Source organism: Sorghum bicolor, chromosome 9 (assembly GCF_000003195.3).
Source record: "Sorghum bicolor cultivar BTx623 chromosome 9, Sorghum_bicolor_NCBIv3, whole genome shotgun sequence".
Classification (NCBI taxonomy): domain Eukaryota; kingdom Viridiplantae; phylum Streptophyta; class Magnoliopsida; order Poales; family Poaceae; genus Sorghum; species Sorghum bicolor.
The window spans coordinates 34,964,267-34,976,878 of NC_012878.2; the positions used below are offsets into that span (position 1 = coordinate 34,964,267).

General features: G+C 40.9%; 1 protein-coding gene across 1 annotated transcript in view; it reads left to right on the forward strand.

Annotated features, from left to right (window-relative positions):
* LOC8066766 (proactivator polypeptide-like 1) overlaps positions 8,357-12,612 on the forward strand; it is a 67,003-nt gene continuing 62,747 nt past the window's right edge. Inside the window, exons 1-4 of the mRNA XM_021447444.1 lie at positions 8,357-8,535; positions 9,000-9,079; positions 9,747-9,931; positions 10,037-10,234. Of these exons, the coding sequence (XP_021303119.1) occupies positions 9,001-9,079; positions 9,747-9,931; positions 10,037-10,234 (462 nt within the window). The 5' untranslated portion in view covers positions 8,357-8,535; position 9,000. The remainder of the gene's footprint in view (positions 8,536-8,999; positions 9,080-9,746; positions 9,932-10,036; positions 10,235-12,612) is intronic.

Sequence of the window (12,612 nt, forward strand, 5' to 3'; positions counted from 1 at the left end):
TTTTAGCATGGTGCAAAGTAGCTCTCTAAGGCCCACAGATTCCTTCGGTAGTTGTTCAAGGGGTGCATCGGAGACACTGCTACACGAAGGGCTTGTTGTCCCGGTTCAAATAGATCTTTAGTCTCGAGCTGCGAGCCGGGCGCAGACCCAGGGGTAATACCAACCGAGACAAAAGGGCTCACCACTAACTGACGTGCGCAGCCCCTTTTAGTCCCGGTTTGTAAATGTATTACAAACCGAGACTAAAGATTTTTTCTTTTTCTTTTTTCTTTTCAATTCATTTTTTAGTTGGTTTTCAATTATATTGTTTTCTAATTTATTTTTTGCTGCTATTATCCGTATACGTTGCACCTATACGAGAACGTTATTATTGGAGCATACCACATAACCTTGGTAGGGATTTTCTTCTTCGGACGTTCTTCATCCTCAACATCGTCAGGGTCATCTCGCAAGATCTTGTACCGTGACACATTGCAAACAAGGCATTCATCTAAATTATCGTGCTCGCCACGGTACAGGATGCAGTCATTAGGACATACATGTATCTTCTCAATTTGTAATCTTAGAGGGCAGATGATCTCTTTTGCTTCGTATGTAGTGGTGGACAATTCGTTAGGCTTCCGAAGCATTTTTTGATCTTCAGTAATTTCCCAAATGCCTTGTGAGATATACCATTCTCTGCCTTCCACCGTAACAACTCCAGTGTTGTGTCTAGCTTTTTCTGCCCATCCTCGGTGGACGGGTATAGTAACTTCTTGTGATCTTCTACCATTTGGTCAAACTTAGCCTTCTCCTTTTCACTTTTGCAATCTCTCTATGCGTCGTGAATAACATCACCAAGAGCATCGTCATCTTCAGCGATAGAGTTTTCTGCATCCGCCTCTTCTTCACCTTCCACCATCGCAAAGTCACAGTATTGAGCAAAAACATCATTAGGGTATGCTTGTTCTTCTTCACCTTCTTCCATCATAACTTCGGTCTCTCTGTGCTTGGTCCAACAAATATAGTTTGGCATGAAACCCGACTTGAACAAGTGCAAGTGAATACTTCTTGAGCTACAAAATTCTTTTAAATTCATACACACGGTACATGGGCAGCACATAAAACTATCCCGCTTGTTTTCCTCTGCCACTCTTAAGAATTCTCACACACCCGTAATGAACTCGTTGGAGCGGCGATCGACATTGTACATCCAATAGCATGTCCTCATCTGCATTATCATGGAATTTGCATTTTTCTATTAAAAGGTGTAATTTTATCTCTAAATGAAATTAATTTGAAGAATTTTTAAAGTTAAAATTAATTTATTTTAAAATTACAAAGAATCAACATTATTTAATATTTTAAAAGGAGAACATGAACAAATTAAACTAAAAATATCCTAAATTGTCTATAATAGAACTAATCATGATTTGTGTATGCATACTAGTAATGATATGTGTATACTATTTTTTAGGTACTACATTTATCATCTTTCATAAAATTTCAAACATGAAAAATGATTAAGCTAGCAACATGAAATAAAATAGCCATATACAACATGAAATTGCATATGGTGCTGCTAAAACATAGGAGGATGAAGCTAGCAACCTTTCAAACAAATCGACGACGGCGTATAAGCGTTGAAGTGGGTTGATCACCGGAGATGAGAGCAAGAACAAGCAATAACAAGCAAGAAGAAAGGAGCTCGGGCTCGATCAGGGAGGAAGAAGAGGGAGAAGGAGATTGAATTTGTAGGGGAGGGTTTAATCCCAGTTGGTAACACAAACCGAGTCTAAAGCCTAGCCTTTAGATCCCGGTCGGTGCCACAAACCAGGACAAAAGCTTTAGTCCCGGTCAGTGGCACAAACCGGGACTAACGGTCGGGCTTTAGTCCCGGTTGATTACACCAACCGGGACTAAAGGTCCCTCCCGACAGTGTCTGACAACAGAACCATTGGGGAGGGACCTTTAGTCCTGGTTGGTGTTACCAATCGGGACTAAAGACCCTTTTTGTCTCGGTCCTCAAAAATACCGAAACTAAACGTATTTGGGCACATCGACGAAAGGCCTATTCTCTAGTAGTGAGAATAGCCTATTCTAATGGCTAGTTCTAATACTCGTGTCAATGATCGTTGGTTACGCTAGTGTGGCTCTCCAGTGGTTCCATAAAGCCCCACTAAATGCATAACAACTAGTTTTTAAGTGGACTTTATAAAATAGAGGGGAGTATAATCATTTGAAGTCTTTGGCACCCTTGGCTGATACTTACACATACATAAGCCTAGGAACACAAACCGCTCACTAAAGCTCTGTAATTATAAAACTAGATATACACCATATGTGAGTCTTAAAAGTCAAATCTCACATATACCTACAAATGAGGAGTAATATCAAAAGACAATGCATAAATTATATAACGTACTTAGTATATCAGAGATAACCTTAGGCAGCAAACAATGGAAGATAACTCTAAATTTCGGATATTAACTCCACTCTACAGGATCCGAACTGACTAGTTGATCACAAGCCTAAAACTTGTCCTAAGGTGAGGGGGAAAATAACAAGAGTGAGTCCATGTCGAACTTCGCAAATATAGCAACAAGGTTGTATAGAGTGAGTCAATGAGCATGCTAACATAACAAGAATCATCATATTTAATATAGATGTCCCCAAGGCCACTTGTGTCTGTGAGCACGACTAGTATTCTAGTTTAGTAAACACTCTGTAGAGGTTGTACAACTTTATCTATGAGTCATGATTTACCCTTTTGCTCGAGGTGATCAACCTCTTAACCCACTACCAAGGAAGATCGACAGGGTTCACTATGAAGTTATTCAAAGGTTCATCTAACAAGTTAGGGTCGCTAGATTTCATTAGTCAGTCCATGTGATACAACCACTCACAGGTAACCACTAACAAACTAAAAAAGGTACTCATACTTGACTAAAGTCAGAGCCATATAGCCCTCATGGTTGTACTATAAATCTTGGATGATCACGTATAGATAAATCCTTAAGCTGCTAAAAAGTTGTTTTTATCGTTTGCTGCTTAAACATTAATCAAATCACAAGATCATGGCCACAGATAGAAAACCCAAACTATACTTCCCTTGATACAATTGCTCTTGTTGATCTTGCTAGTCATCAAAGTACTGGTCTTGATCACCGAAGTACTACTCACCGACTATACTCGATCACCGGATAGCAACACACAAACAAACTAGAGCCAAACATATATAAAGCAAACAAAGGTATAATTAGAACAGTACACCAATAGTAGAAAAACAATGTCAAAAGTGTATAAAATGACTCTCCACATCGCTACAATCACACAGACGTAAAGATCAAGAAAATCAGAGCTACAACGGAGAAGTTATAAATTTTCTAAGATTTCCTATAAAAAGTAATTAATTAAATAGGATCACGAAATTTAAAAGTTGCAAACTGGTAAAACAACATTACTAACATGTAGTTTCCGTGAATACAAACCTAATTCAAGTTGAACAGGTCAAATTGGAATTAAAATGAACATTTTATGACCAAAAGAAAATCAGTGTAAGTACTGAAAACGTATTTTGAAAATCAAACCGAGGCTTTTATATTTTCAAAACCAGAAGGCGTAATTTTGAATTGTGCTTTGGACTGCGGGTTCTAAACTCCAAAGTCACAAGGGCTCTTTAGCAAATACGACAGGCGAAAGGGTACCAGTGACTCGTGGAAGTTGGATTTTAAATCGACGGCTTAGATTACATCCAGGGGAAGGGGTGGGCGGCTGTTGGCCAGCTACAGTGCCAGCATGGTGGCGCCATGGTCAAACACAGCATCTCCTCACTGGAGTTCATGAATCTCGACTTTCCGGGCACCGTAGGCCATGGGGATAGCACACGAATGAACAGAGGGCGAAGGCGAGTGTGACTAGGGGATCAGAAAAGGCTATGAGGGCATAATGATAGTGCTTCGCTCGGGTGGGCGGCTTAGTTCGTTGGAGTGGCTTTGATGAGCTAGCGTAAGCGACAAAGAGGGCAAAAGGGAGCATAGGCGGTACCTGTGTGCTGCTTAGCGTTGTCGAAACTCAATGTGCGAGTGAAACATCGGCAAGAGAGGTCTATGTGGTGGCGGATGTTTGGGTTTCGGAGCTTGGTGGCCGGAGCTAGCTAGGGCAAAAGGTGGCGCGTAGAGAAACAAGAAAGACATAGAGGGGTCACGGAGCTTTATAGAGGGTCGATTGTGCATTTAAGGCAAGGAATCCCGAGAAATCTAGGATTGGGTGGTGTTGGCCCTGTCTCTTGCTCGGACACGACTCAAGGTAGGGGAAGGCGCTTACGACTTGGTCCAACTGCTCAAGGACACAAGAAGTGGGGTCAGGCGGTAGAGAAGGGAGATGGGGTGCCTCGTGGTGGCTTGGGCCGAAGCTCGGGCCAAGTGGAATGAGAGGAGCGCGTGGCTTGCTGGGCCAGACAGCTACGCGGCCCGCAAGTTGAAGCAAGAGTGGAGCTCGGCCTAAGAGAAAGAAAAAGAGAGTTGGGCCAATCAGGTTGATAAGAAAGAAGGAGGGGTTTGGGGCCTTCGGGCCAAAACAGAGAGGGAGATGGTTTTCTATTTTTTATTTTCTTTCTTTATTTCAAAACCTATTTCAAGACCATTTCAAAAGTAATTTGAATTCATTTTAAATTTTGGTCGAAACCACTCATCATAATAAATTGTATGCACAAGCATGAATGCATAAACAAGTTGCTAAGTCTTAAATTTTATTTAACGAAAAATATTATTTTCCTATGTTTCATGAACACATAAATACAAAATTAAATCAATTTAACTTTATTTCAAAAGGAGCAAGTTTTAGGGTATTATAATTCTACCCTCCTTAAAATAAATCTCGTTGTGATATTTGGAAGAGGCTCGGATTTCAGTAGAGAAACAGAAAAAAGATCTTGATAACACTTTCAACTTCACAACTATTATACCAAACTTAAACATTTATGTCTCAGGGTCATGACTTGTGCACTAAACTTTTGACTATTATTCATAATTGACCAAAAACCATTTTACCTACTGACATTTTGACTTACAACTCAAAGAGATTTGGAAACTTGATCTGCATTTGCTTTCTCAGGTAGGAGTCGACCACCTTGATACTCAATTGTTTTCCTTGACGGTGTCGTTAAGGGTATTGTGCACTAGGTACCATGAATTGCTCCTTTGTGTGCACACAACCATCCATTACTAAGAACCACAGGGATATTAAGTGACTCTAACACAATGAGGGTTACAGTGAAATTTTTCTTGTTTATGACAAGACTAATATTTGAGCATACCTCATCTACCTGTACTTCTCCCACTAGGGTATGAACTAACAAAGGCCTCCTCGTTGGATACTTCACCCTCTTTTGTGACCAAAAGAAAATCAAGGCTTTTATGACCAAATCAAGGCTTTTATGACCATCCATTTTCCTATGTTTCATGAACACATAAATACAAAATTAAATTAATTTAACTTTATTTCAAAAGAAGCAAATTTTAGGGTGCTACAAGCTTGCTTGAGATTGCATTAGGTGAGATTAGGAGTGATCTATTGAATTATTTTTGTTGATAAGCGCCTTGTTGCACCAAATGGCAGATGTGGTTACAAGAAGTTTGAGAAAAAACCTGCCCGTAGGGCCATTTATCTCTCACAACTAAAAAGACTAAAAGATGGACATCGTTTTGGTGTAACATTTTAGCCAGGCATCTTCGTCCTACCTCCTGCAACGCATGCCTCCCTCCCATCCGCCCTGGCTCCCTTGTTACAAAAAATCAAAAAAAAAAGAAACCTCGCTTTGTAGGAAAGAAACCTCGCTCCGGTCTGCCAGGCTCCGCATCCACCGCTGTCACTACCTCAAGAGCCCACCCGGCGTCTACGCCTGCCTGCAGTTGGGGTCGCCGTTGCCGCCTCACGAGCCCGTGACCGCCTGCAGCTAGGTGTGCCGTCGCCACCGCACGCGCTTGCCCAGCCTGCCTACGGATCCACCGTCGTCGCCTCCTCAAGAGCCCACCTGGTGCCTGCACTTGCCCGCAGCTGGGTTCGCCGTTGTCGCCTCACGAGCCCGCACCCACACGCAGCTCGGTGCGCCGTCGCCACAACACACACTTTGTAAAATCATATTATTCCCAAAAAAGGTGTTGTATAAAAGATTAGGCCGTGGATGATGCCTAATTTAAAGGCAATGGGAAAATAAAGAGGGACCATCCTGCACGCTAATTTCAAAATGGAATTTGAGTTTATCAGTTGCTGAATATTTAATTAGTTTTATCAGGTGCTGAGCATGGAGTTTGGCCAGAAACTATTTGGTGTCTACAGTTATTTTATATAGCTACTGATAATTAACTCAAGAACATGTAGTAATTTAGTCGGCAACTATACATGCTCAGACCAAATCATTTGGAATGAACCTTCAGTCGGCACAATGGAAAGATCTGAGTTTTTTAAATAGGCTTCGGCATGCCAATTGTTTGTCACCTATACAGGATCTTTGCAGCTGCTAAGAAGAACAGTGTATTTCATTCATCTCCAACAGTTTGCTAAAACACTTGCTATCTCATAAATTTTGGTAAATCAATGATAAAAACTCTCTCCAACAGTTTGCTAAACATGTTTGTCAAAAATCTGGAGTTGCCATCCTCCTCATCCGCACGCGGACTTCTACACGCGCGGACTCGTCGCGTATCTCGTCCCCCGCGCCGTTCGTTGCCGCGAGCTGTTGCCGTGCTGCTGCTGCTGAGGTGCTGCCGTGCTGCTGTCGCTGAGCTGCTGCTGAGCTGCTGCCGTGCTGCTGCTGATAGATTCAAAGGCTTTGTTTAGTTCCTAAAAATTTTCAAGATTCTCCATCATATCGAATCTTAGGGCACATGTATGATGCATTAAATATACATGAAAACAAAAACTAATTGCACAGTTCATATGTAAAACGCGAGACGAATTTTTAAGTCCAGTTACTCTATAATTGGACAATGTTTGTCAAATAAAAATGAAAGTGCTACAGTGTCAAAATCTAAAAAATTTTGCGAACTGAACAAGGTGAAAGAGTGTCCAAAGTGTTGGAAAGCTAAATAAAATCTGATCACGCACGCACGGAGGCGACGTTGGTAGTTGGGGTGTGGGCCTTCCTTTTTTTAATTTGGCAAGTCTAAATGGCAAACTATTGAAGATAGTCATTTTTTCACTTGCCAAATCTTTTACCAAGCTGCCAAAACTCAAAATATGACAAATAAATTTTAGCAAACTGTTGGAGATGCTTCCTTCTCATAGTTTTGACGTGGTATATCAAATGTCGGTGCCCAAAAAACCACTTAGTAAAAAGGAAATATTAAAGAAACAAAATATATCAAACAAATATTCAGTTTTTATTTGTCTTTTGCTGGTGGCTACCATGCTCCTATGCTTCGTTTCTTTATCTCTTGATTTTGATATATGTCTTGCATGCATCAATCGGAGACGAATACTCATTGTGTGGCATTGTGGTCCATTAGTTTCTCCAATTTCACACTTATTACAATTTAAATATATGATTAATTACTCATTGTTATTCATCTACATCTACTGATCGGAGAGAGGGAGACCAGGGATAGTCGCCGGCTACGTCATGCTCTTTGTGGCCATCAATTTCATAAACATTGTTTTTTGGACTAAATGTTACTTTAACATCGGTATTTAATTTCACAATAATATTATTTTATAGTGCAATCCGTATATTTTTAGTACAAAAGTTTTATTATCCTGTAGCAACACACTGGTATATTACCTAGTTACACTATATGCAAGTTGTGTCAAAATCCTATTAAATTCTAAGAAATTTCACTAAACTTTAAAAAATTAGTTTATAGATTTTTTGTTGAAATCATTACCAAATCCATGAAAATAATATCATTAGGGTAAGTTTACAGTGAAATGTAACAAAGCAGAGGTTTCGTTCAAGAATTAACACGTTAGGAGGAGTTCATCACATAATAAGAGCAAACTCGGGCTTCAGTTTCAAAATGCAGAGGAAAAATTATAATAATGTTTTAAAAATAAGGGTAATTTCACCGTAATCATTTCCTCACATGCGGCCGTGCATACTCTCTCTTTTTTAGTTCTCAAAATTTTTTGGATTTCGGAACTGTAGTATTTTCGTTTTTATTTAATAAACATTGTCTAATTATAGAGTAACTAGTAGGCTTAAAAGATTAATCTCGTAATTTATAGGTAAACTGTACAATTAATTTTTATTTTCGTCTATATTTAGTGTCTCATGTATTTGCCGTAAGATTCGATGTGACGAAAAATCTTGAAAAGTTTTTGGTTTTGAGGTGAGCTAAACAAGGCCCTAGCGGCGCTGCTGACTCCACCCGGGGTTGGGTCAACGTTCTTCCGTCCCCCGAGCGTAGTCCCCTCTTTCTCGTGGTTCTCCCGTCCCCTCGCGTCCGCTCTCTTTCTCTCGTCGAACTGGCGACGACTGGGCGACTGCTGCTGCCGCCGCGCTACGTTCAGGAGCTCAGGTCTTGTTCGGGCCCTTCGCCGGAGACGTGCACCCAGCAGGTATGCCTACCCCATATCTTCCCCTAGCTTAGCTGCTTGTATTCGAATATGATGTTATTATTACAAGCGTAGTATACACGTAGTACTGTGCCTCCTAAACTCGATTGGATAACAGAGCCAACTGAACTTTTTTTTTTGAGCTCTCATCGAAATTGATGTAGTCTTATTATAGTCTCCTATGTTCTTGTTTGGGACCAAACAGTTTAATGAGCTGAGTTAAAACTGAATTTCATTCAAAGTCTACTCCTTTTGATTTTGAAAGAAAATCAAGGGCAGTTAGGACATTTTTTGGAACAAGTCACCGGGTTTATTGTCCAGCGCTCAGATTTGTGACTGAAATGAAATTATTTACCTCTTTTTTATGGATACAATTTATCATTTGCATTATCTGCTAGTGTAGTTACTAGTTAGCAAATAATTGATAATGACATTGTTTATGGAATGGACTGAATTGTTACATGCAGAATGGGCACAGGAGTTCAAGTTATGTTCATCATCAGTCTTGTGCTCTGGTGTACTACAAGCTTTGCTATGGATGATGCTGGTGCGTAATGTTTTATTGTAAGCAACGATGTGTCCAGTGCAAGCATTAGATGGCTGGTATTTTTGTTTTATTCAATTTACTCAGAATTGAACTTTGATCATGTGATAAAGGTAATTTAGTGGGATTCTATATTTTAGTTTTTTTTTTTTAAAACACAACGCAACAACACTACTGAATATTAACTGAGGCCCCTATTTCAGATGAAAATAGATGAGCAAAATCAAGGAAGGTGGACATTTATAGTTTTTACTATCCTGATGCTGTTCTCTCTATTTCTGGCCTCAGCTGTATGCATTGAAGGCTCTGATGGAATACCACATAGTTTTTACTATCCTGGCGCTGTTCTCCCTTTTCTGTTCTGCGTTCTTATATGCATCAAACTTTATGGTTTTGCATTGTTTATTCATATTTGAAAGGGAATGTAGATGGCAATTTAGATCAGATACTCTGAAAATCCTAGCAGGTAGTTTGCATATGTTTATATTAAATACAAAAACTTAATTGCTGAATCTTAGGCAACTGCATTGTTTTGGTATTTATTGAGCAATAATACATTACCTACATTGCTTTCACTGTGCTTTTATTCTGTTGTGCTAAATGTCATATCCCTGATATTTATCCTTTTTTCAAAGTATCTTGTCATTTCTCACTGATTCTCTCATTCTAGCTGCTACAAGGATTCCAAATGTGGGCACATTATCTCTGTCAATGAAGGAAAATCCGCAATTATGCCAACTTTGTGAGGAGTTTGCGTCAGAAGCCCTGTTCTATCTAAATGAAAATGAGACCCAGACTGAAATCATTGATACACTACACCAAGCTTGTTCAAAGTTTCGCTCTTTTAAGCTGGAGGTATTGTTGTTTTACCTTAAATACTTTGCATGCTAAATATTTGTGCTGCATTCTAAAAGCTGGCATTCCATATGTAATCTATGCTTCTACATGGACTCCTGACAGTGCACGAGTTTGGTCGATTATTATGCCCCTCTTTTTTTCACAAAAATTACTTCATTAAGCCCTGAAGAGTTTTGTGCATCGTTAAGTTTTTGCGGGGAGGTAACATTTATTCGTCTTCCAAGACATGAAGATACTTGCACCCTTTGCCATGAGGTTGTCAATGAGATTGTTACTAACCTTGAAGATTCAGACATGGAGGTATTTGTTTGTTACACTTTCATCATTTCAATTTATTCTAATCAATGGTTTGTGCCTATTTTTTTACATTGTGTTCTTTAATCATAAGGATTCAAGTTACCTTTCCTCTGAATCTTTTTGTTCAATTACTCAGAGCTTGTCAAATTTACATTAGACTGACTACAATGGATGTTATGAATAGGTTCTTTATTTAGGTGTTTCTGTCATTCTAAAACATATTTTAGTGGGGTATCCACATTTAGCAAGGGCTAAGGAACTTAAAGGTAGCTTCTGCAAGGTGATGAGATCATGGGGTATTTCAATAGGAACTGGACGATGTAATTTGCTATATTTTAGACATTTTTAGGTGGCGTTTGGATGGAGTTTGGGTTTGAGATAGGGATACGAAGGGGGTTATAATTTTCTGGGTTTGAGAGATAGGGATAGAAATTATGTAGACTAGTCTCTTGTTTGGATACAACAGGTTTGGGTTTTTTTTTGACAGCAATCATAAATTTCCATTCATTAGCAGCAACGTGCTGTAAGTATAAGTACATTGCGCAAGTCTACTGAATGTAGAGCTTGAGAGATAAAGCAATGGTCTAAGCCATGCTGATGAGAACACCAAGACTGAAGTCCTATAGATTGAGAACTGAGAGCTTGACGTGCTAAGGCATCCGCCGTGGAGTTCAAGTTCCTGCTAATCTTCAGAAGTTTAGAAGAGTTGGCCCTATATAGATTACTGAAGACCTGGGTGAAAGGCTTTATTCTCCAGTCAGGAGGATTGGAGTGACCCATGGAGTTGATGAAGTGCACCAACTGCTCACAGTCAGATAGGAATGAGTACTCCGTGATGTTGAGCATGCTGACGATCAAAGCAGCCAGCACTAGGGCTGCTGATTCCGCCATGAGCACAAAAGTGCAGATCTGTAGTCGAGCTTGGATGTGGATGTATTGGATTGGAGTAGCCTGCAAGTTTAGGATGAAGATGCCTAAGAAAATAAAAGAGACCTCTGTCAGCTTGTGGCCACATCTGGTTGCTTGCATTCACCTACATCCATCCATATCCACACTCTGCCAGTTCTTCCACTAGGCGTGAGGCCAACGGCAGTTCTTGGCTTGGTATAGGTGCGGTTTCCTTGCGTCCTCCTCGCAGCGCTAGGATCGAGCTGCTGGTGCTATACCTCGGCGTTGGTGAGGCCTCAGTGACCTCGTTGCTTAACAAGCTTTGGGATCCAGCCTCGTCGTTGTCTGATGGCGCCCAGGTGGCTCTAGCTTCATCGTCCTCCGGCAGCGTAGTGCTGAGCTCCATCTTTGTCGTCCTCTGGTGGCGCACAGGTGGCTCTAGCTTCGTCGTCCTCCGGTGGCGCGCAGGTGTGCTGCAGCTTCACGTCCTCTGGTGGCACGCAGGTAGCTTTGTCATCCTCTGATGGCGCGCAGGTGGCTCTATTTTCGTCATCCTCCGGCGGCGTGCAGGTAGGCTCCAGCTTCTTGTCCTCCGGCGGTGCACAGGTGCATGCCAGCTTCACGTCCTTCGGCGGCGCGCAGGTGCTCTCCAGCATCGCGTCCGCCAGCGCCTATTCTGTTCTTTCCCGATGGTAACCCACCTATCTGGTCGGGATGAAATCGTCGCGATATAGCTGAATCTTTTCCCGTTCCCAATCTAGATTTATTTCCCCGTCCCTCCATCCAAACACTGGATATATTCTATCCCATTCTTGATTTCCCTATCCCAGACCCCATTTCCCATGAACCAAACGCCACCTTATAGTATAGGTATTCGGCAAAATTGGTTATAGGACACTGAAAGTAAAGTTGTTTTGCCAGTGGATACCAGAAAAAAGCCGCTTTGCTAATGCAGACTCTAGTTTGAGACAAATTTGCTGAAAGACACCCAATGCATTACAATAATAATTTCTCTCACAGGACGAGAGACAACAGCTATGAAATGTTGTTTTTGCCGCTGGCTCTTTCTTCTTTTTCCCTCCCTTTCTATTCTTTCTCCCTTGAAGACCTTCTTCGTTTGGGCCACCACCGCCTGCACCCTTGCGACCTGTGTCAAAAACGAGCCAGGGGCAAAAGTGACATTTCACAATTGTTGTCTCACCTCGTGAGAAAGAAATGAATATTTTAATGTGTTTGGTGTCTTCCAGGCTTCCAGCAATGTCAAAAACTTTAGTGTCCACCAGCAAAGCGATTTTTTTTTTCAATGTCCGTTGGCAAAGACACTTCATTTTCAGTGTCCTGTAGCCAATTTTGATTCATTAGGAGTGTAAAACTGCTAAAAACATTCACATTTCTAACACTGAAGTTTAGTGGGCATGTACATGATGGAGGCCTTTATACACAAAGTCAGGGAAATACAAGCTTTTGCATTGCAATGGTTGTACTGTCGCTCC